The sequence below is a fragment of the Macaca fascicularis genome, chromosome 2 (assembly GCF_037993035.2).
Source record: "Macaca fascicularis isolate 582-1 chromosome 2, T2T-MFA8v1.1".
Lineage (NCBI taxonomy): Eukaryota > Metazoa > Chordata > Mammalia > Primates > Cercopithecidae > Macaca > Macaca fascicularis.
Genome location: NC_088376.1, coordinates 21,107,669 through 21,130,533, shown reverse-complemented (window position 1 = coordinate 21,130,533; position 22,865 = coordinate 21,107,669). Strand labels below are relative to the sequence as shown.

General features: G+C 39.9%; 1 protein-coding gene across 10 annotated transcripts in view; it reads right to left on the bottom strand.

The window, feature by feature from the left end:
* Nucleotides 1-22,865, bottom strand: part of NEK10 (NIMA related kinase 10) — a 271,626-nt gene that overhangs the window by 197,090 nt on the left and 51,671 nt on the right. For all 10 annotated transcript variants that reach the window (XM_065539836.2, XM_065539837.2, XM_065539838.2 and 7 more), the window contains 7 exons: nucleotides 16,806-16,847; nucleotides 14,636-14,714; nucleotides 13,473-13,540; nucleotides 11,433-11,512; nucleotides 10,352-10,438; nucleotides 7,255-7,479; nucleotides 4,186-4,325 (listed from right to left, as the gene is read on the bottom strand). In XM_065539836.2, the coding sequence (XP_065395908.1) occupies nucleotides 4,186-4,325; nucleotides 7,255-7,479; nucleotides 10,352-10,438; nucleotides 11,433-11,512; nucleotides 13,473-13,540; nucleotides 14,636-14,714; nucleotides 16,806-16,847 (721 nt within the window). The remainder of the gene's footprint in view (nucleotides 1-4,185; nucleotides 4,326-7,254; nucleotides 7,480-10,351; nucleotides 10,439-11,432; nucleotides 11,513-13,472; nucleotides 13,541-14,635; nucleotides 14,715-16,805; nucleotides 16,848-22,865) is intronic.

Genomic DNA, 22,865 nt, shown 5'->3' with positions numbered 1-22,865 from the left:
GTGTACCAGGAGGCAAGTACTGTATCTGTCCATTTCATTGCAATCCCCAGTGCCCAACACATGCCCTGGCACTCAGCAGGTGCTCAACAAATATATCTATAATGGTTGATAAATAAAAGAATGCTTTAAATATATTATCCAATTCAATCCTTATAATAAGAGTATGCACTATGATTACCAGTGTTAGTGGTGAGAAAACAGTTTCAAAGAGTTACTAGACTAGGCCACACAACCAGTAAGTGGAAACGATCAGGAGTGCAGCTCCAGTCTGCCAGACATTAAATCCCCAGCCCTAAACAGCACCACTCTTGCCTCCTGACAGCCACTGTGGCAGCCTTTGGTGGCATTTTGCACTGAAATACTTGTGCTCTCAGAAGTATGCCAGACTCTATAGCACAGAGCTCCTATAAAGGATAATTCCATTTTAGTGTGCTAAAGATTTTACATATATTCCCATAGAATTCTCACAATGATCTTCTATCACTGATATCATGATTATCATCACCATTTTACATAAGCAAAACTGAAGCTTGGAGAAGTTAAGGAACTTGCCCAAGGCCATATAGCCATCAATGAGGGTGGAGTCAAAACTCAAACCCTACTCTTAACCCTTTATGTTTTTAATTTTTATTTTCCATTTTTATTTAGGTATTGATATGGTTTGGCTGTGTCCCCACCCAAATCTCATCATGAATTGTAGTTCTCACAATTCCCACGTGTCATGGGAGGAACCTGGTGTGAAGTGATTGAATTATGGGGGTGGGTCTTTCCTGCACTGTTTTCATGATAGTGAATGAGTCTCACAAGATTTGATGGTTTTAAAAATGGGAGTTTCCCTGCACAAGCCCTCTCTTTGCCTGCTGCCATCCACTTAAGATGAGATTTGCTCCTCCTTGTCTTCCGCCATGATTGTGAGGCCTCTCCAGCCATGTGGAACTGTAAGTCCATTAAACCTCTTTCTTTTGGAAATTGCCCAGCATGAAAATGGACTAATACAGTAAATTGGTACCAGTAGAGTGGGGCTTTGCTGAAAAGATAACAGAAAATTTGAAAGCGACTTTGGAACTGGGTAACAGGCAGATGTTGGAACAATTTGGAGGGCTCACAAAATGACAGGAAAATGTGGGAAAGTTTGGAACTCCCTAGAGACTTGTTGAATGGCTTTGACCAAATGCTGATAATGATACGGACAACAAAATCCAGGCTGAGGTGGTCTCAGATGGAGATGAGCAAATTGTTGGGAACTGGAGCAATGGTGACTCTTGTTATGTTTTAGCAAAGAGACTGGCGGCATTTTGCCCCTGCCCTAGATATCTGATGGAACTTTGAACTTGAGAGAAATAGTTTAGGGTATCTGGCAGAAGAAATTTCTAAGCAGCAAAGCATTCAAGAGGTGACTTGAATGTGTTAAAGGCATTGAATTTTAGAAGAGGAATACAGCATAAAAGTTTGGAAAATGTGCAGTCTGACAATGCAATAGAAAAGAAAATCCCATTTTCTGAAGAGAAATTCAAGCCAGCTGCAGAAATTTGCATAAGTAATGAGCCAACTGTTATTCCCCAAAATAATGGGGAAAATTTATTCAGGGCATGTCAGAGACCTTTACGGCAGTCCCTCCCATCACAGGCCTGAAGGTTTAGGAGGAAAAATTGGTTTCATGGACTGGACCCAGGGTCCCTCTGCTGTGTGCAGTCTAGGGACTTGGTGCCCTGCATCCCAGCCATTTCAGTCATGACTAAAAGGGGCCAGGGTACAGCTCAGGCTGTTTCTTCAGAGGGTGGAAGTCCCAAGGCTTGGCAGCTTCCATGTGGTGTTGAGCCTGCATGTACACAAAAGTCAAGAATTGAGGTTTGGGAACCTCTGCCTAGATTTCAGAGGATGTATGGAAATGCCTGGATGCCCAGGCAGAAGTTTGCTGAAGGGGCGGAGTTCTCATGGAGAACATCTGCTACAGCAATTCAGAAGGGAAATGTGGGGTCAGAGTCCCCACACAGAGTCCCTGCTGGGGCACTGCCTAGTGGAGCTGTAAGAAGCAGGCCACTGTCCTCCAGACCCTGGAATGGTAGATTCACTGACAGTGTGCACTGTGTGCCTGGAAAAGCCAAAGACACTCAACATCAACCCATGAAAGCAGCCAAGAGGGAAGCTGTACCTCGCATAGCCACAGGGTAGAGCTGCCCAAGATCATGGGAATCCATTTATAGCATCAGTGTGACCCAGATGCAAGACATGGAGTCAAAGGAGATCATTTTGGAGCTTTAAGATTTGACTGCCCTGCTGGATTTTGGACTTGCATGGGGACTGTAGCCCCTTTGTTTTGGCCAGTTTCTCCCATTTGGAACAGCTGTATTTATCCAATGCCTGTACCCCATTGTATCTAGGAAGTAACTGACTTGCTTTTGATTTTACAGGCTCACAGGCAAGGGACTTGCCTTGTCTCAGGTGTTGGACTGTGGACTTCTGAGTTAATGCTGAAATGAGTTAAGACTTTGGGGGACTGTTGTGAAGGTATGACTGGTTTTGAAATGTAAGGACATACGATTTGGGAGGGGCCAAGAGCAAAATGATATAGTTTGACTGTGTCCCCACCCAAATCTCAATCTTGAATTGTAACTCCCACAACTCTCACATGTCACAGGAGGAACTCAGTGGGGGGTGACTGAATTATGGAGGCGGGTCTTTCCTGTGCTGTTCTCCTGATAGTGAATGAGTCTTGCTTGAGATCTGATGGTTTTTAAATTTTTTTTTTTGTAAACCCGTGAAAGTGCACTTAGTTTCCCTGCACAAGCTCTCTCTTGCCTGCCATCATCCATGTAAGATGTGACTTGCTTCTCCTTGCCTTCCACCATGATTGTGAGGCCTCCCCAACCATGCGGAACTGTAAGTCCATTAAACGTCTTTTTTTGTCAATTGCCCTATCTTGGGTATGTCTTTAGCAGCGTGAAAATGGACTAATACAGGTATAGAATAAGCTGTATAACATAAACACATCTTAAGTGTATGGCTCAATGAGATATTACATATCTGTGTGCCCTGTAACCATCCTCCACCCAGAGGAATGTGTAGGCTATATTTCCAGTTCTCAAAGGCTCCTTGTGCCCCTTCTCAGGCATTCATTCCCCTATAATTCCACATCTAAGTAGCTGCTCTTCTGAATTCTATCACTATCAATCTCACCCACTCTTTGAATGATTGCTAGAAACACTCAGAGCTCTGAGATTCTGCTGGATTAGATTTCTGGGGAGCCTTCAAACAGTAAACCCCCAGCACAAGACTTTGTATCGAGACAGGGTCCTTTTAGAGTAAGCAGAAATGGCACTTTGAGGAGGAGATCCTATGTCCTTGTTTTCACACATCTGTGAAAAAATATCTTCTGTATTCTTCAGGAGAAAACAGTAGACAGCAAGGAAAGCCTGCCTTCTCCCACTCCCCACTCCCTTGTTTCCTCTCCCGCAATGTCTGCTCTTTCCCCTCAGAGTGCCCCTGTCTCCTGCTGGCCCACACCACGCCTCTCTGCTCCCTTTCTGTGCGCTGCTGTGGGGCACCCAACTTGGCCAATAGCACTCAGCACTCAGCACTACAGTGCACCAACTGCACTGTGTCTCCACTTGTCCCAAAGGCCAGGTGCCCCCAGGCAGGACACAAACTGCATGACTGCTCAAGGTGGCCCTGCCAAAAAGCATTGATGCATTGCTGCTCCTGCTTGCATGTGAAAATCCTAGACAGGGCAGCATCTTTCTGTCTTCTCTTTGGAGCTCAAGAAGCATGGGGAAGGTATTCTCTTGCACCTGGTGAGACAAGTGTGTGCACGGAAGATTCCCCCTTATGTAAGGTGCCCTGGGGTCTAGAAAATTCTAGAAAGCATGACTCCGGCCACAGATCAAGCTGCATCCCCTAATCCAGTTTCCCTCATAATAAAGCTAATGTTTTGTCTCCCTATCTCTGACTTCTGAGTTTATTTCTTTTTGGGTTCAGAACATAGAAGGCAAAGAAAACATTTGTTAAATCATTCATCTACAAGTCCAACACTGGGACCAAGAAGTTTCCAGCATCCACGTGGATTTCACCTCACATTTTTGTAAACTTCTAAATTGTGCCTACTTAACACTATTATACTAATCTATAATAGTGAATAATAATACAACATAGTAAATTATAGCATATCAAATAATAAAACATAAACACCTGCTTGAAGAGAGAAAGTATTTTCTTGTATTTCCCTAGGGCTCAAGTCTTCTGATAAATGAAGCTGCTGAATTCGGCCTGCAGCATTTGCACTGGACAGGCTTCCGATGGAGGAGCGATCAGAAACAAAATTTCTGTCTCTGAAAAAGAAAAGTTAATGCACAGACCATTTATCAATTTCCCTTCACCGTCAGTCCTTTCTATGTCACATTTAAGAAATCTTTGCCTCCCTCATGTCATGAAGGCATCATTATTGTTTCACTTTCCAATCCACCTGGAGCTGATTTTTGTGTATGGTGTGTGGTAAGAATCTTTTTTTTTTTTTATGGTTACTAAACTGATTCCTCACTATTTATTGAAAAGTGTCCTCTCCCCACTGCTCTACATGGCCACCTTTGTTTTTGAATTTTCTATTTTCCTGGAGTTGATTCACCTGAATACATCTTAGTCTTGATTATTCTCTGTTTTCTTTTTCCATGAACTTTCAATCTTCCTTTATTTTAAGAAAGTTCTCTTCTATCATACCTTGGAAAAGTTTGGCCCTTTTCAGTTTACTCTGTACTTCCAGGATCTCAATTATCCACATGTTGAAAACCTGTCTTCTTCTATTGGGCATATCATTCATTTTCTAATTTCTTTTATTCGTTGGTCTTTTTCTTCTGCATTATATGTAATTTTTTCCAAGCTTACCCTACATTTTACTATTTCTATTTTTTTTCTGGTGATCTAGTTAATTTGTCGGTTCTGTAGGTGTTATTCAGTCCTTGCTTTCTTTCCTGGCTCTGCAATCTTCTCCCCTTTTTGTGTCCAAAATTTGTTTCATCTTTAATCTGATTTCATAAATTCATGCTCTGCTTAATGTCCTTGATGAAATAAAGCATTCGCTTTTCTGTTTACTCTGTGCACTTTCTTCCATAATAGATTCTTCATCTGTCTTTTGCCTGCTTTGTTGTCTTTTGTTTTACATAGTTACCATTTTTTTTCCATGTATTTTTTTTTTTTTTATAGCAGCAACTCCACCTGGATTTCTCCGTGCCTAAATGTAACATGGATGGAGTTTCCTTGACTTCCCTCTCATGTCATCTGGGTCCACTAGTGTCCTCCCTGTAATGAGCATGGGGAAGGTAATGGAGCTGAGCCTAGGGACATCACAGGTGGCGATCTTATCTGTCAACATTATTATCTTAAAACTCAAATTGTAGGGATCTCTTCACCTGAACAAGAGAGCCCTTTGGGAGCTGCCTTTGAGTGTGGGATGGCAGGTGAACAGGCATGAGAAAGTTTCCCGGAAACTGCCCTGACAACAGTGGTGTTCATACTCAAGCCACAAGACAGCTTGGCAACCTTTACCCCTAGTGCCAGCTGCAGTCAGCCCAGGGGCAGGAACGAGCTCTAAAAGGAAACTGTTTATCCAGCTGGGGTAATAAATTCTCCCAGAGCACCAGCACATATTTAACATAGAATAAGAGGTAAAATATGTCATTATCCCAGGGAAAAGTTTGCTAACATTGCACCATCAAAATGGACTGGAAAATGATTCTTTAGATGTGAAAGACCTCTTTTTCACCAAGGATAGTTATGACTTGAGCAAAAGAGAAAAGCTAGATTCAATTCTATACGAGAAAAAGGCAGGTTTTGTCTTTGAAATTCTGCTTAACTATTATAGAATTTCATTTTATTCTTAAGAAAATAGCTGTTCTCCAAGAGGGCAACCCACACCTATTGCAATAGGTATGGTTGTCCAATAATAAAGATATAACCACCGCCATGATCATCATTACCATCATCATGCTACAAACCTAAATAAAAAACCTTTGTCAATTGTGATTACTTTGACCAAGGGGCTGGCTTATTATGTCACAGCACTAATGAATGACTTATAATTTATACTATAAAGTATTGATATCTTTATGTCACATTCATAAAGCAAGTAGATTGCCAACAGTCTATAAATTTTTTTCTTTGTTTAGGTAATTGTTATTGACAGATACTGTTAACAAAGCGACTGTTCATGTGTCTACAGTCTGTTCTTATGCTTCTGAATGTTCCCTCAGAGAAAATGAAGTTGGTAACACACAGTTCTGCAATATCCCTAGAAGCATAACCAGTACAAAGTCATAACAATATTGATTTGACAATATCTAGTTATATGAAAATTGATAAGTCCCTCTGCTTGTATTAAAATGAGCTTTATTTATGTACTGCAGATCATAAACATGATCCAGTTCAAATATGCATACTCATTTTTTTTAACTTTGATTCAGCACCCATAGAACTGAACTATACTTTAAAACAACATTAGGTAATAGAATCTTCCCATGGATGGTACCACAAGATATTATTATTCAATACTTTAATATATTTAATTCAGAAAATACAGAAGTTAGATTGCAACATGCTTCTAGAGAATTTCAATTGGAAACTAAACTATCCATTCTCTATGCTCCTGACTTACAATGTCACTGGAATTCTACTTTTAAAAGAGAGATGATGCCCACCTTAGAGGACCATTGAGAGAAAAGTAGAGAACTGGACTAGAGTTAGTAACATGGCAACCACTTGATTAATGATATCATCTTTGAAAAATAAGGATTATACACCTGCTCCTTTCATATAGGCTTTATTTTCTCTTTATAGACAATAATATATGTGCACACACAAACATTTTAGGAAAATATTACTAATCATTATACTTGGAATGACAAAATGCGTATACTAATTCAAGGAAAAGGTGACAAGACAAAGGTTTTCTTTAGGTTACTGGATTTCCATTCAGCCTTCACTATATTTGCAGATTGATGGCCTTCGACATTCCCAGCACTGTACTGGAGGTTGGTGATGCAAAGATAAATATATCCAGGTCCCCAAGGAATTGAAAAGATGAATGCCCCTGACATGGATGTAGAACATGCTTGTGACAAGTATAGATGACGGCGGAAGGCATGAATTACCAAAGAAACCCCAAAGCAGAAGGGAACGAGGTGAGCACACACCAATCTGCCATCTCGTCACAGAGTCCCCAGACTTCAACAAATAGGGCAAAGTAGGCCAAAGCCCACTCTGACTCACCCTCGTAAAATATGAAGAAGCTGTTTGATGCCTCCCCAAATGCGAATTTCCACGCTGGTCTCAGGGTCCTCACAAACCTGTACCAGAATCCAGACAACGCTCCAGAGCAGCTTCAGGTGGTCGGAGTGGAGCAGACTAAGGAGGACAGGTATCCCCTCGTAGAGCTTCACCTGCTCTTTCACCTGGGGCTCTGCACAAAGTAGGCGCAGCAGCTCCGCTGTTAGTCTGAAAGGGGTGGGGAGGGTGGGGGTGAGAATCACAACATCATGAGTTGATGACTTTACATTAAGACTAAAGCTATCATCAGTGCATTAAATATAACCCTAACATTTTGTAAGTCATGGGTCAACGTGCATTTTCTGTTAGGAGCCCGATCAAAATCAAACACTTTTAGCTTTACTAACCGTACAATCTCTGTCACAAGAACTCATCTATGCTGATAGCATGAAAGCAGCCATAGACAACATATAAAAATAAATTAGCATCCCTATGTTACAATAAATCTTTATTTACAAAAATAAGCAGTGGAATAAACTTAGCCTGTAGGTCATAGTTTGCAGATCACTGTTCTAAATTATAGGCTCGTTGCATCATCATTGGTCTGGTTAAAAACCTACTGACCAGCATTGGCAGGGCGTGGTGGTGTGTGCCTGTAATCACAGCCACTTAGGAGGCTGAGGCAGGAGAATTGCTCGAACCCAGGAGGCAGAGGTTGCAGTGCACCAAGGTCACTTGCGACTGCACTCCAGCCTGGGTGACAGAGCGAGACTCTATTTCAAAAACAAAAACTACTGACCAGCAAATAAGTATCAACGACAAACAATGAGATCTGCATTGTGCTAAAGACAAAAAAAAAAAACAAAATTAAAAGCCTTATTCTAGTCTTCAGAAACTTACTGTGTAATTGCAAAATAAGACATTGATAGAAAATGTCAAAAACACTACAATGCAGGGGAGTTAAGGGCAAAGCACTCAGTTACCATATACTCAGTGTAAAGTGCATTAAATTGATGGTAAAGACACAAGGTTCAGCTGTGCCATGAAAAATTATGATGATAAATGTTTTATAGATTCATCCTCAGTCCTCTAGTCTCATACTTAAACACTCTCATCCTGGATAGTGTCATCCACTCCCATGATTTCAAACACTCTTTCTACCTTGCCATCATGATCTCAGCCCAGGCATTGCTCCTAACCTCCAGAAGTTTTAGCCACATGGATGATCCACAAGTACTCACCACACTACCCCTAAACTCAAAGTCATTAGCCTCCTCCCCAGGTCTATTCTTCACCTTATATCCCCGACCTTGACTCATGGCACCACAATATTTTCAGTTTTCCAAGCCACAAGACTGGGAGGCATCAAGACACATATTCCTCTTCTCACACTCCTCCACAGTCAGTCAAGAGCTCTTAGTGTTTTCTATTTCCTGGGTAACTTCTGGGATGCTCTTGAACATCAGGCAGCTAGCTAACCCCCCTGCTCCTCCCCTCCTTGTAATCCTTGGTCATGCTCAAGATATAAACCCTTCTTTCATCTACCTTTCCAATATTCTCATTCCCATACTGGTTTCTCATTCCTTTCCCCTGAACTGATTATCTATGGCTCCTCTCCCTCCCGAATTTTGTGCTCTGACATTAATAATCAATGTTCCTTGATAAATAGTATTCTTTACCTTCACAAACTTTCTACACCAAACATCCTCTCCTTGTTGTAAGTGGATCTCAATATGTGGATATAAACAAACACCCCCCACCTCACTCCCACATACACTGCTATCAAAGTGATCTTTAAAAAAACAAATTTGATCATGCTTAAAATTTTTCCACGAGTCCCCATAATGTTCATGATAAAATTCACATTGTTATTTATCAGAGACCAGCATGACCTGGATAAAGGCGTCTTGTTGCCTTATCTATAAAATATGGGAAAAATAGGGTTAGTGTGCAGATCACATGAGTTAATATGCAAGGTGCTTAGAGCAGGTCTTGGCATAAATAGAACACTAATCAAAGTTAGCTACATTTTAAGTTTATCATTAACTATCTGCTCTAGTTCTCTGGCACTTTCGTTCTTGTGCTCCTACTGTGCCCAACCATCACATTCCTCTAACACACCCAATTTCATGCCTCCATGTCCAAGCACATTCTGTTTTTACTTTGTCTCTCTCTCTCTCTGGCCAGATATCTCCTCTTTCCTCCAGGAAACTTTGCATGACTCCACATTCTAATTGGGGTCTCTGCTCCGTGCTCCCAGAGTCCCCTGTGCATCTGTCTACTGTACCAGTTATAGCGCTGTCTGACCTCTCCTACGTTACATATTTATAACTTATTCATCTTTGGTTTTCAACACCTGGTACCAAGCTTGGAACCTGGTTTGTTCAGATAACCAAGTCTGTAAGTATTATCTAGATTTAATGCTCTTTTACGAGAGTTTTGAAGAAGAATACAAAAGGATTTACTATGAGTTAAGTGTCAGGGCTTCATTGCTTGAGATTTCTTTTTATCTCTTTTGCCTCTTTAGAAAATCACTCAACTAAATATCAAATGATGTAGATTGCAACTCTGTTTAAGCACAATCTAATAACTATCTGGATAGTTATTAGAACAATATTCAGTTCAAGTAAAAATGAATCCATTTTACTCTAGATTTTATTTTGAGTTATTAGAGCAGGTGATCACAAAACAAGTCAGTTGCTATCATATTTTACTTGCCTTAATGCAAATGGATCTTAGCAATCTAATCATTTATTGTAATACACAATTTGAAATTACTAAAAATAGACCCACCTCAGAGTTTCTTTCCCTAAAAAGGCAGGATATAAATAAATGCAATAAACAAAACATTAAAGATGGTATCACAAAAATTTATTTCATCAGCTTCTATGCCCAGATCTAGAAGTAATGCAAGACTAAAGATAAATGGATATACTTCTTTGCTGTATTCTCTTTATATAAACTTAAACAGAAAATAAATGCTAAGCTGACTCATTATATTCAGTTACAATGTAAATAACACGACGTAATAAAAATAACAACAAGTGTTTCTGTCAAATAAAGGCACTGCATTGTCTCTTTCTCCTGTTAGCAATCCTACCTTTTAGAAAGCAAGTCGTATTCATGTAAAATCGTCAACAGATTCTCTACAATGTTGAGTTCACTTATCTTCTCCCTACATTCTGGACTGTAAATTGAAAAATATTAGCAATTACTAAAAGCATATTTTGCTACCTCCATGTATTAGTCCTTTTTCATACTAGTATAAAGAACTGCCCGAGACTGGGTGATTTATAAAGGAAAGAGGTTTAATTGACTCACAGTTCAGCATGGCTGGGGAGTCCTCAGGGAACATAAACAGTCATGGTGGAAGATAAAGAGTAAGCAAGGCACCTTCCTCACAAGGCAGCAGGAAGGATAAGTGCCGAGCGAAGGGGGAAGAGCCCTTCATAAAACCATCAGATCTTGTGAGAACTCACTCACTATCACAAGAACAGCATGGAGGAAATGGCCCCATGATTCAATTACCTCCACCTGGTCTCTCCCTTGACATGAGGGAATTATGGGGATTATAGGGATTACAATACAAGATGAGATTTGGGTGGGGACACAAAGGCTAACCATATAAATTCACTATATTCCTATTATATTTATATTCGCTCCAATATTATCTTGGGAGAAGAGATCAGAAAACAAAAGGAATCATATGTTATTCACAGAAAAGCAATGGTCCACTTATTGTCTTAAAAACATTTAAAATAATCATGACATTTATAAGGAGAAAGATCTTCTTGAAAATTTTTCAAAGCCCACGCATGTTTGAAAATGTTCTGTATGTTAAAATTCTCAGGTAAGAATGAATTAAGAAGGTCAAAAAGATTCAGCTGCCAAAGAAAGATTATGGTGATTTTGAAATTAGAAGTAACTGAGGGTTAGATAAAAGACTAAGTAAACATTTCCAGTCAGGAAATAAAAAGAAAATTTTAAACTATGATTTGCCTTTCCAGTTTAAATTTTTAAATAATGCTTTCTATCCAGGATTCTCTTCAACATGTTATTTCACACTTATGTATCAAGAAATGTTATTAAGTAGTTGACAAAGTAACTGATTATTTTGCATCCTTCCCACCTAAATTGCTATAGTAGCAGAACTGGAAAGTATAGCAGAATACATTACTTACCTTTCTGCTAAACTAGCCAGAGCCAGAAGGGAACCCAATAGAACATTAGTATCTCGGGCACCAAGTAAATTTACTAATGTCTGAAAAATGAAGTAAAATAAAGTTTAATTATATAAGTACTACAAGCTTCTTTTTCCAACATTAACATTAATTTATTTTCCATTACCAGCCACTTGAATGGCAAAATGTTTCCCTCTCAAGATCATACAGGCTTAACCTTTTTGTTTTGTTTTCTTTTCTTTTGTTTGCTTAGTAGTTTATAATGTATGTGCATATACAATTAAGCACAAACTGTATATATAATGTTAAAGCTGCTCTCTCTTATGTTTTTTTCTTAATGTCATCTACCGAAATTTTTTCATGGCATTAAATATATCTTTATAAACACTTTTTGTCAATATAATCAAGTTGTTTGTTTTATTATGGCTTTAACCATAGAATAGTGAAAAAATATTACGGCCTCTCAAGCCTTATGCAGTTTCTTTTTTATTTTTTGCAGTCAATATAAAAGTTTATTCTTAAAAAGAGTTTTATTAAACATTCAAAATATCCAGTTCTTTACAGATGGCAGGAGTCCATCTCTCCTTACTTTGGAACGCTTGAGAGTAACCTCTTGTAGCCATTCCTTGCCCAGGACAGGAAGCCTAAAAGGCATCAAGCCACATGACCAGCCTGGTTCTCATACTTCCCTGTATTTCCATGTGCCCAAGTATTCTCTGCCCCTTCTGATCCCACCCTGGGGAGAACCGGGACAATTAATGACATAAATTACAACAGTGGTAGTAATCAGCCATTGAGAACTCACTTTGAGCTAGGCACTGTGCTAGTCACTTTCCAAATTATGAAACTATTTTTCAACAAAATATTGAAAATTTCATTCTTTTGCCAAACTAAAGAAGATATGAATACTATCGAGCATTCCATTTGCCTCTCAGATTTCTAATTGATGTTGAAGGTGCACCATCAATGCTTCCAAGCATCATCCTAAATAATATGACTTAGCTGGAAGTCTGTATTTTGTCAGTGGCTTTCCCTGAATTCTTGTTAAGGCAAGTTTTCTTACTTGGAAAATTCTCTACATTTTCAGAATGCAGAGTGCCCCTGAAAAGTGCCTCCCAAAATGTCCCAGGTCAGAGCTGCAACCTGTGCAATGACTGCAAAGATAATTTTTATGTTTCCAGTATATGGATTTTTTGCCTTTATGATTTCATTTTATCTTAATAAAGTTACCATTATCTTTGTTCATCTGATCCCTTCCTCTTTTTCTTCTCTCTTTTATCTCTGTCTTCTAATATTTCCCAAATTTCAATCCATTACATATTACTTTCACAATTTTTGCCATATTCAATTAACACCTTTAATGTTAGCTCAAAACAATTTTCCAATTGTAAGCAATAATATCTGTGAAATAGATGGCTATGGAAACAAAAAACGTTGACCTGTGTATCACCTAGAATCATCCTCTAGACCATGAGCAGCACGTGTTAACACATTTTAGGCAATCTTACTCCCATATACACTAGAAAGTGGCTTCCTGGGATATGAAACTCAACAGGTTACTGAAACTTGGCTCCACATGGTTACAATCTAAACAGTTTTGCTATAAATATAGTCTGTTTTGACCTACAGTGGCAATCACATGTGGTTCAAACTACTATAGCCCCACATGCCATATGGAATTTATATGTATACCTATGCACAATTTTATTTTTGTTGACTTATTTATAAACGCACACCTAGGGTGAGTTTATACATAGCCAGGGATTTTCAAGTAATATTTAAGCAATAAACCTAGTTGGTATTACGTGGCATAGAAAAAAAGGAAAGGAGTTCCAGAAAACGTGTATTTATTATATCTCTATTAACTCGGAACGCTGGCAAAGAATATAAAAGGGTTGACAAAGATTCACAATTTTAGGCCAGGCTGCCAGGTTTCTGGATTCTAATTACACATGACTTAACTGCAAAGGCCCTGAACTTCCCAAATGTGAACGACTGCCATAGGGAGCTGAACCATTAACTCTTTCGGGGGCCACTCACCTTGTGGGCTCCACTTGTGGTGACCCATTCTCTTTGATCTTTGACTGCAGCAAGTTTTTGAAAGATATCTATAAAGGAAAGAAAGAGCGCAAAGAGGCATCTGGAGATTAAATGGGGAGTACTCCCGGGAGCACAGATCTGCAGTATAATGGGTAGGCAGAGAAAGGGCAAAGGGAATACAGACAGCACGAAAGGAACAACAGATGCAGGAGCAGCATGGCTACTTTTTTACCCCAAGAATTATTCCTCAAGCTCCACTGTTATTTATTTTGTAATGTTATTATAATAATGAAATCTAAAAATACCAAAAAAGGCAAACCTCTCTTTCCACTTAAATTTGAACACGTTTCTTAACATTACCAGTTCCAAGTGAGGCCTGTTCTTCAAAGGTCCTCTCTGCAAAGATTTCAACTTATAAAGAAGAGAGGGAAGGCCAGCAAATGAGAGGAACCTGCTAGTTTCCTCAGCTGAGGAAAACAGTCATCCTCAAAGAGAATTCCTGGTGCCCAGGGCTTGCCATAAACTCTTCTCTGCCCGGATCTGAGAACCACTGTGCTGCCCCACAGGAGGATACGGAGAGCCAGTCGATTCACACAAAGACAGCGGACTGGCCTCCCACACGGCAGGACATCTGTGGCTCATCAAAGCTGGAGTGCAGGACAGCAGGGCGGGGAAGAGCCTCCAACGGGAGAAGATTGAGTGACTAAGGAATACCTCACACTCACAGCCCAACGTTTTCACATTCACAGCATCAGATAAGGTTTGTTGTTGTTATTTTTCTTTTTCAAGCTCTGGATGCTTCAGATTCTATGAGGTAGGTATCATGATTAACCCAATTTTATAGAAAAAAAAAAAACTGGATAGTCTCTGACATTTTAACAGAAATAAAAAGAGGCAAAAATATGTTTTACCAAAATTTGCTTTTATGGAAGCCTCTCCTGCATTACATAAATTGTGCTTTTCAAGGTGAGGGTTGTAATCTAAACATCTTCCTTTTGGCTGTATATTGCCATCAAATAAACAATTGGCCAGGATGCTCAGCACCTGAGCTGTGTGTGGAAACATTAATAAATATTTAAAGTATCCTTGTTTCCTACTGCAAACACCATACTGCTTTTCTAGCAAGTCCACAAAACTGGCTGTGTCCCCACAACAACACTTACATGTCATGTTGACCAGCTTGTCCACAGTGTGCTGCTCTTCTCCATAGCCGAGGTACTCGCTGGCTACAATCTCCATGTACTGCATGAAGGACCAAACCAACAAGCCAGTCAGGAGGGCACCAAAAGCACGCAAGGAAGCAAGGAACAAAATGCTGCAGTTCTCAAAATAAACTGTAGGTGGCACAACAGATTCATCAAATAATACTCATGCTCCTTCTGGGACTGTTACCACTCAAGGGCAAAAGGTGGCTGAGTTTCTAGATTCTTTGACTTCTCTTGCATGCCATGAAGTTGAGGGAAAGACCATCTCAAGACTCTATAAACTCTCGAAAGTCTCAAAATGACTCTTCACTAGGTAAGTTTGTGGTGTAATTTAGTATCCAAATACGAGATACATATAAGATACATAATATATAGTATATAGAATGTTTATTCTTCAATGTATCTTTTTAGGAGAATTTTTTATTTGATTGACATTACATTTTATAGTCTCTGAATATATGTCTAACCAGCATTCATGCAGTTAGCAATAATCAGAATAAAATGAGCACTGAGTAGTCTGATAATTCTCACTGTGGATAATTGATTATAATAAGAAACAGGCTCAGGGAAACAGGTAATTTCTAATATTATAAAAGAAGTTAAAATGGATAAGAAGATGCTTTGTAATATAATCTTATGAAATATTATGTTATTAAATGAGGTAAACCTCTAGTCAATTTAAAAAGGTTCTTGAAAAAAAAAAGAATCAATTTTCTAAGAATATAATAAAATAAAGTAGATTTAATGTTAAATTGCCACAAACGTAATCTTCCATTAATTATTCAGAATGAGTTTGCAGGGCCACATGTTTATCATGAAAATCATTCTCTCTGTAAACATTATACAGGTTTTAGGAGACTAGCCTGTTCCAACTCAAAAACACGATCAGAAATTTTGTGTTATTCCAACCTGGCCAACATGGTGTAACCCTGTCTCTACTAAAAATACAAAAAAAAAAAAAATGATTCGGGCATGGTGGCGCATGCCTGTAATCTCAGCTACTTGGGAGGCTGAGGCACGAGAATCACTTGAACCCAGGAGGCAGAGGTTGCAGTGAGCCGACATCGCACCACTGCACTCCAGCCTGGGTGACAGAGTGAGACCCTGTCTCAAAAAAAAAAGAAAGAAAGAAATTTTGTTTTATTGTATTAATAAATGCAAGCCTCTGAGTTGCTCAGTATATATATTCACTTGCTTACCCTCCCTCAGTAGGTAGCAAAGCAGAAAAATAAATAAGGTCAAGATCCTTCCTTTCTTTGTCATCTATTTGTTAGTATTTTATTGAGCACAGTAATCGTTTTCTTGTGTGAAAAAGTTTTGAACATCTTCATAATCAGGTTATTATCTTGCCAGGCCCAGCGGCACACACCTGTAATCCCAGCTACTCAGGAGGCTGAAGCAGGAGGATTGCTTGGGCCCAGCATTTTGAGATCAGCCTAGGCAACACAGTAAGACACCGTCTCAAATATATATACATATATATACACATACTTCTTTTCCTCCTACCATATGGTATATACAATGCTAAGGGCTTGAGCCTTCCAGCCATCGCCCCTTTTGTTGTTGTTGTTAGACGGAGTTTCATTCTTTTGCCCAGGCTGGAGTGCAATGGTGCAACCTCAGCTCACTGCAACCTCCGCCCCCCCAGGTTCAAGCATTTCTCCTGCCTCAGCCTCCTGAGTAGCTGGGATTATAGGCACCCGCCACCGTGCCTGGCTAACTTTTATATTTTTAGTAGAGACGGGGTTTCACCATGTTGGCCAGGGTGGTCTCAAACTCCTGATCTCAGGTGATCCACCCATCTCAGCCTCCCAAAATGCTAGGATTACAGGCGTGAGCCACTGCACCCGGCTGCCTATTTCTTATTATTACTAGCTAAAGACATGTGACCCTTTATAGCACCTTCTCATTTCAACAGGCTGAGCAAAGTGAGCCCAATCAGCCAGAACAAAATGTCGTGGGTTCCTCCCTGCTCTGTGAGTATCATGCCTCACACTCACACTTAACCCCACCTGTCCCTCTCTGGGGCGGACAGCATAACACAGGAAAGTCACACACCCTTTTAACTCTTGCTCAGAGCAGGCACAAACTGAGAAGGCGAGACCAGCCACCACAACAGGAATCTTACCTGAGCCAGGTTTTCAATCCCACCCAAGCCATGGAGGATTTCCTAATAACATAAAAGCAACAAAACACATGTAAATGATGAGGGTAGAGGAGGAAGTATATTTTACTTGCAATTTATTTACTAAGTTGTCATATTTAAAATTATTTTGTGAAGGTCTACATTCTAATATAAATATGGAAAACGTATGGTATGTCATTCATACTACCTTTAAAATAAGCTATTAATAAATATGAAAGTTGGGTTGAGATTAAGAGAATGAATCTGTGCTCAGAACCGCAGCCTGCCCCCTCATTCTTCTTACCTCCTCCTGTGTCATCCTAAAATGTTTGAGTTGAGAAGAGCCATTAGACACCATTTCATTCAATATTCTCATGTTACAGATGAGGTAAACCAAGACACAGAAAGAAAACCATTTTGCATAACTGACGAACCTGGATGAGAACAGCATCACCAAACTCCAAGAACCCTCCGCTAGGTCTCTGCCTAGTGTGGTCCATGAACCGGCAGCACCCGCAGCACCTGGGAGCTGAACAGAAATGCAGAATCCTGCACCCACCCCAGACCTGCTTGCACACTCAGTTTCAACGAGATCTCCGGTGCATACGCACGGACAGTACAGTTTGAGAAGCACTGCTCTAGGAGAGAAAGAGCTTCCCAAAATTATTAGATGAATGATCTTATTAGACCCATGCTCTAAAGAAATGTAGAGATAATGTTTGACAACGTCTCCTGATACAGGACTTTAAATTGTGAAATGGACTAGCCTGGAGATCTACTAAGAGTAAGTGCTCTCAGGTTAGCCACATTGTCATTTATCTCTAGACAAATATTCTCAGGTGGCTTTAACCTGCTTCATTACATCTGTATTGACATCTCTCTTCTTACACAACATGCACACAAGGAAGTTATTTGAAACATAAACAAGAGCCATAATTTCAGTTCTGGGAAGTGCACAGGGACGAGTACACGAGCGTGGGGGAGAACAGTCTACTTCTGCCACGAAGCCAGCGTTTGGGCAGAGCGAAAAGCCACAGGGGCCTTTTTCTCTCAAGGCCTCCTGGGTCAAGGTTTTCATAGTCTGTGTAAAGTGAACTTGGAAATACTAAACATACTTACAGCTAAATTAAATTTTAAAAGAACATTTAGAACTTAAATAAAAATAGTGCCGTGGGCCGGGCGCAGTGGCTCACGCCTGTAATCCCAGCACTTTGGGAGGCCGAGGCGGGCGGATCATGAGATCAGGAGATCGAGACCCTCCTGGCTAACCCTGTGAAACCCCGTCTCTACCAAAAACACAAAAAATTAGCCGGGCGTGGTGGCAGGCGCCTGTAGTCGCAGCTACTCGGCAGGAGAATGGAGTGAACCCGGGAGGCGGAGGTTGCAGTGAGTCGAGATCGCACCACTGCACTCCAGCCTGGATGACAGATATAGGCTCCGTCTCAAAAAAAAAAAAAAAAATTCTGTGACTACCTATTAATTTGAAGCCTCATCAATGCTATTCACTCTAGAAGAGCTATAATTAAAGAGCACGAGAATATTGTTCATATGATCTCTATTTGTGGTAGGAGGTTTCATACACATAAAAATTAAAATAACATTTAAAACCAGTTATATTTATTCAACAAACATTTTTTTTCATTCCACCTATGTAAAATCCCTGAGTTAGGCTCTGAAGGAGACACAAATATGTAGATGGCAGGGGTGCCCTTTGCTGAGCTGTAAGCAAGCATAAGGTGGGTATACAAACAACTGGAACTTAAGACAGAATGAGGTAAGTGTTAAAAGTAAATTATACACGCAGTGTTATAAGGGGTCAGAATAGAGACACCTCCTTCCTGCTGAGAGGACTGAGACACCTCATGTGGGTGGTTGGTGGTCTCCAAATGGGGACTGGAAGGATGGATGGATTTGCTGAGTAAAGATCGGGAACAGGTGAAAATAAAGGAGATTCCAGCAAAGAGAACAGGAGGCTCAAAGGTGAATAGAAATTGTGCAGACAAAACATCAAGACATGCTGTAACTCTGAGAGAAGCAGCTCCATATCTCCATGGAGGGCATTATTGGGAAAAAATGTTAGAAAATTAGGGTGGATTCCCAATGTGGGAGGACGTAGATGTGTGCCTGAATCTGAACGTTTTCAGGCAGACTATGATACCCAGTGAAAATGTGTGAGCAAGGGACTGGCCAGAATTAGCTGTGGGGACTTCCTTCCTTCTAGTCATAAAATGAACTAGAGATGGGGAGGCTATAAACTGGGAGCTCAGTTGGGGTCAGTGACAACAGGAATAAGAATGGAGAGAAAGGGGTAGTATTTGAAGCGATGTGATCAATCGAACATGAAGAAAGATTGGAAGAAAAGAAGCAAAGTTGAAGACATCAGTCTACTTGAGTGGGAGTGGCTGGGAACAACGTCATAAGTAACTAACACAGGGAAAGAGAAAGGAATAGACTGGGATAGAGGAGAGCACTCTATTTTGGACGTGCTGCAGGACTGATAGGAGGCCCAGGTGAAAAAAAATACAACAGGCCACAGAAAGTGAAGTGGGGGCAAAAGATCAAAATCTGGGAGTTGTTCACATGAAGGAGATTCATTTGAAGCTTGGGAGTGGAAGACACCAAGGAAGAATATGATGTTTAAATGGTCATGGTAATGTTATTTTTAAATGTTTGCCATGATAAGAAATTTATTCAATAATTTTGATGATATGGGACTAAGTCAATGTTTCCCAAACCATGTGCTGGAAACAGTCATTTTATTTTGTGCAGTGGATGGAATTAGGCATTCTACCAAAAAAAAAAAAAAAAAGAAGAAGAAGAAGAAAAAGAGAAAAAAGCAAGAAAAAGAGAGTTTTATGGTTCAATCAGTTTGGGAAATAATTAGGCAAAACATTTAACAAATTCTCTATCTCAGGACTCTTTGGAGCTGCTGTGCACTATAAGTCTCTAAAAGAAGAACTAGTGTGCAGCTTTTTCTAAACATCCCTAACCAGAGCACGCTTCATTTCCCAGGACACGTATTACTCCTGCGGAATAAAGTTTGAGAAGTGCTGCTGTAAAGTAGAGGAATGAGAAAGACGCTTACTCCCTCTTAGAGAATTTTGTCGTTATGTTATGTATTCAAGAATTTAACCTTCATTTATGAAGTGAACACTTTCCCTCCATGCTCCTATGGAAAGTGGAGCAAGGCCAGGAGATTGCTCACAGACCCTGGTCTTCCTTGCATTTCCTTTCCTTATACCAACAGGACTGTACTAACCCAAGAGTGTAAACTAAAGAAAACCATGACTACAAGGTATGTATACACATGGGCTTAACAGTTCTAGTTACTGACTTGAAAAGCAAATATGACTGCAAGCTTAGATTACAGCAACGCGCCCTGTGTGCCTGTTTAGCCCTCAGCATCTCTCCCCTGTCACAGGCCAGAGGGTCATAAAACTGGTTTGTGTATTTCTCAGTCTACTGATCTGGAGAAAGTCCCCTGGTTAATCTGAACTTCAGTTCAATCTGTAAACTGCGAACGATGTCCTTGCTAAGCTTACCTCCTGAATTGTTCCTTTTTAAAAAACAAAAATAGAGCCAATAATATAATACTGGTAGAAAGGATGTTTTTAAAAATGGAGCACATTATGCCAATATATTTTTATTACAGCCAAAACTGTCATTTCCATTTAGGTGCTCTCATCCTCAGCCTATGTGGCAACTAAATCAATGAATGCTGAACACACTGCATAACCTTAAATACTGAATTACTGACATGACCATTTACTCCTCTGTTCAAAACTCATTAGTGGCTCCATAAAGTTTATTCTTTGGTTATGATTTTAATGCCCCTCTGTGGACTGGCCTTTACTTATCTTTCTAGGTTTGGAACCGTAAACACTCTTCTAAAAGGCTTGGTATACTCGATTTGTAGGAGGATGAGAAAAAAGGAAATATAAGAGATACTTCTAAAGTTTTCTATGCTGAGTCTGACAAAATATGGTGCCATTAAAAGAATGAGGAATTGATTCCAAAAGTTCAAGGATGGGGGGAAGAATTGAAGAGCTCCATTATAAAGTTATTGAGTATAATATGCTACAATTGTTGTTCTCAAAGTTTTTGTCTCAAACCCCTTTACGCTCTTAAAAATTACTGAGAACCTCAAAGAGCTTTGGTTTATATGGGTTAGAATGTATCTGTTTATATTTATTGCATTAGAAATTAAAAGTGAGAAATTTTTAAAACACAAGAATATACAAGTACACATGTTCCATCAGCTCCCAGGGCCATGATGTCACGAGATGTTGTGTAGCTTAGGGAAAATTCCACTGCACACACGTAAGACAGAGAGTGAAAAGACAAATAACATCATTTGGAATAATTTAGCATCATGTTGAAGATAGATTCCATCTTGTGGAACCCCTGAAAGGGTTTCAGAGACCTGTAAACAGTACACGGGCCACATTTTGAGAACCACTGTGCTACTGTGTCATCGAGGTGGTTGTCTAACATGTCTCTGGAAACTTGGGACTTAACGGGGAAAGTTTGAGGCTGAAGATATGAACTTGTGAACAAACAACAACAACAAAAAGATAGTTGAAGCCAAGAGCTTGGAAGATATGGGAGAAGACAATAAAGAAAAAAAACTTTGGGGAAGGTTATTTAGGAAGACAAGGTGAAGAAGAGGAACGTGTAAATAATACTCCAAAAATGCTGAATAAAAGCTAGAGGTTCTCAGGATCAGTACAGGCAAAGAGAAAACGTGGTAAAGTGTACCTGCTGCTATAAACAGGTTGGGGAATGTAAGCACTGAGAGAAGACTACTCAATCCAACTATTTTTTATTATTGTTTCTAACATAATTGCAGTTCGGGAACTTTTAAGGTTTTCTCTTTATCTTTGATAAGCGATGTACTATAGCTTCACTATAATGAATCCAGGTGAACGCTTATCTTTATCCTGCCTGGGACTCCAGCTGCAACTGAAATCTCAATACGTGTCTTCCTTTAATTCTGAAAAACTCTAAACAATTATATCTTCAAAATAGCTTCTCTGTCATTCCTTCCAGTCTTTCCTGGTTGGAACATTCACTAAACATATAGTGGAAACTCTGTACTGGCAGGAAAGATCCAATCTACAAGCTACCAGTTTGCAACCTCTAAGTCAAGGAATGAGGACTGCAGCATGGCCCAGTGTGGTCTATTCAAATGGCTTCCAGAGAGAACCTCGTACATAGAATTCAATGTGCAAGTTATGCAATACATCAGTCCTGGTGGAAAGGAACTGGATTCAAGAGACATAGCCTGACCTTTCAAGAAATAGAGTATGAAAGTAGGAGAAGGACTTGAAGGAATAGCTGGGTCAAGAGAAGGACATTTTTATGGTAAGGAAAAACAGAGCGAGAGCAGGTAGAAGAGTAAGCCTTGGCCAGGAGGAGGAATATTACTTCTGAAATATGAGGGAAGTAGAGTTGCAGGATAACCCAAATATTTCAAACAACAAAGAGAAAATGAGATAGTTCCCACTGGGATGGCCTTGGGCTTCCCTGTAAAACAAAGGATGACATAATTTGATGAGAATCATGGGGTAGGAGAGGGTTTGGGTGAGAAAAGTGAAGATGGTTTGGAAGAGCCGCTATGGACCCTGTAGTACTGACCAAACAAGAGAGGAAAGGAACAGATACCCAAGAAAAAGTCATGCCGACAGTCACTGGCGTAAGTCACAAGTCATAGTAAACCCCAGCATAGCTTTGTGACTTCAGCCAACAATTCTTGGCACCTCAAGATGTTGAACAACTGCCTGAGCACGTGGTCTTCTGTACGGAAAGAGTGCCAGGGAAGACAGACTCGGAGATAATTCCCTTCTATGGAAAGGCTGGCCAGCAGGACAATATTCGTTTAATATGTGTCTTGGTCACAAAATCTCATAAACAAAGTCGTCTCTGAATTTTTTCCTTCAGAGGGCAGTACAATCAACCCTGTTCAATCTACCCAGAACGAGACTAAGAAAGGCAGAACTTTAGATGGGAGATTAGCAGAATAAGACACTCTTATCAACAGTTTTTCTGAACAAACAGAACATC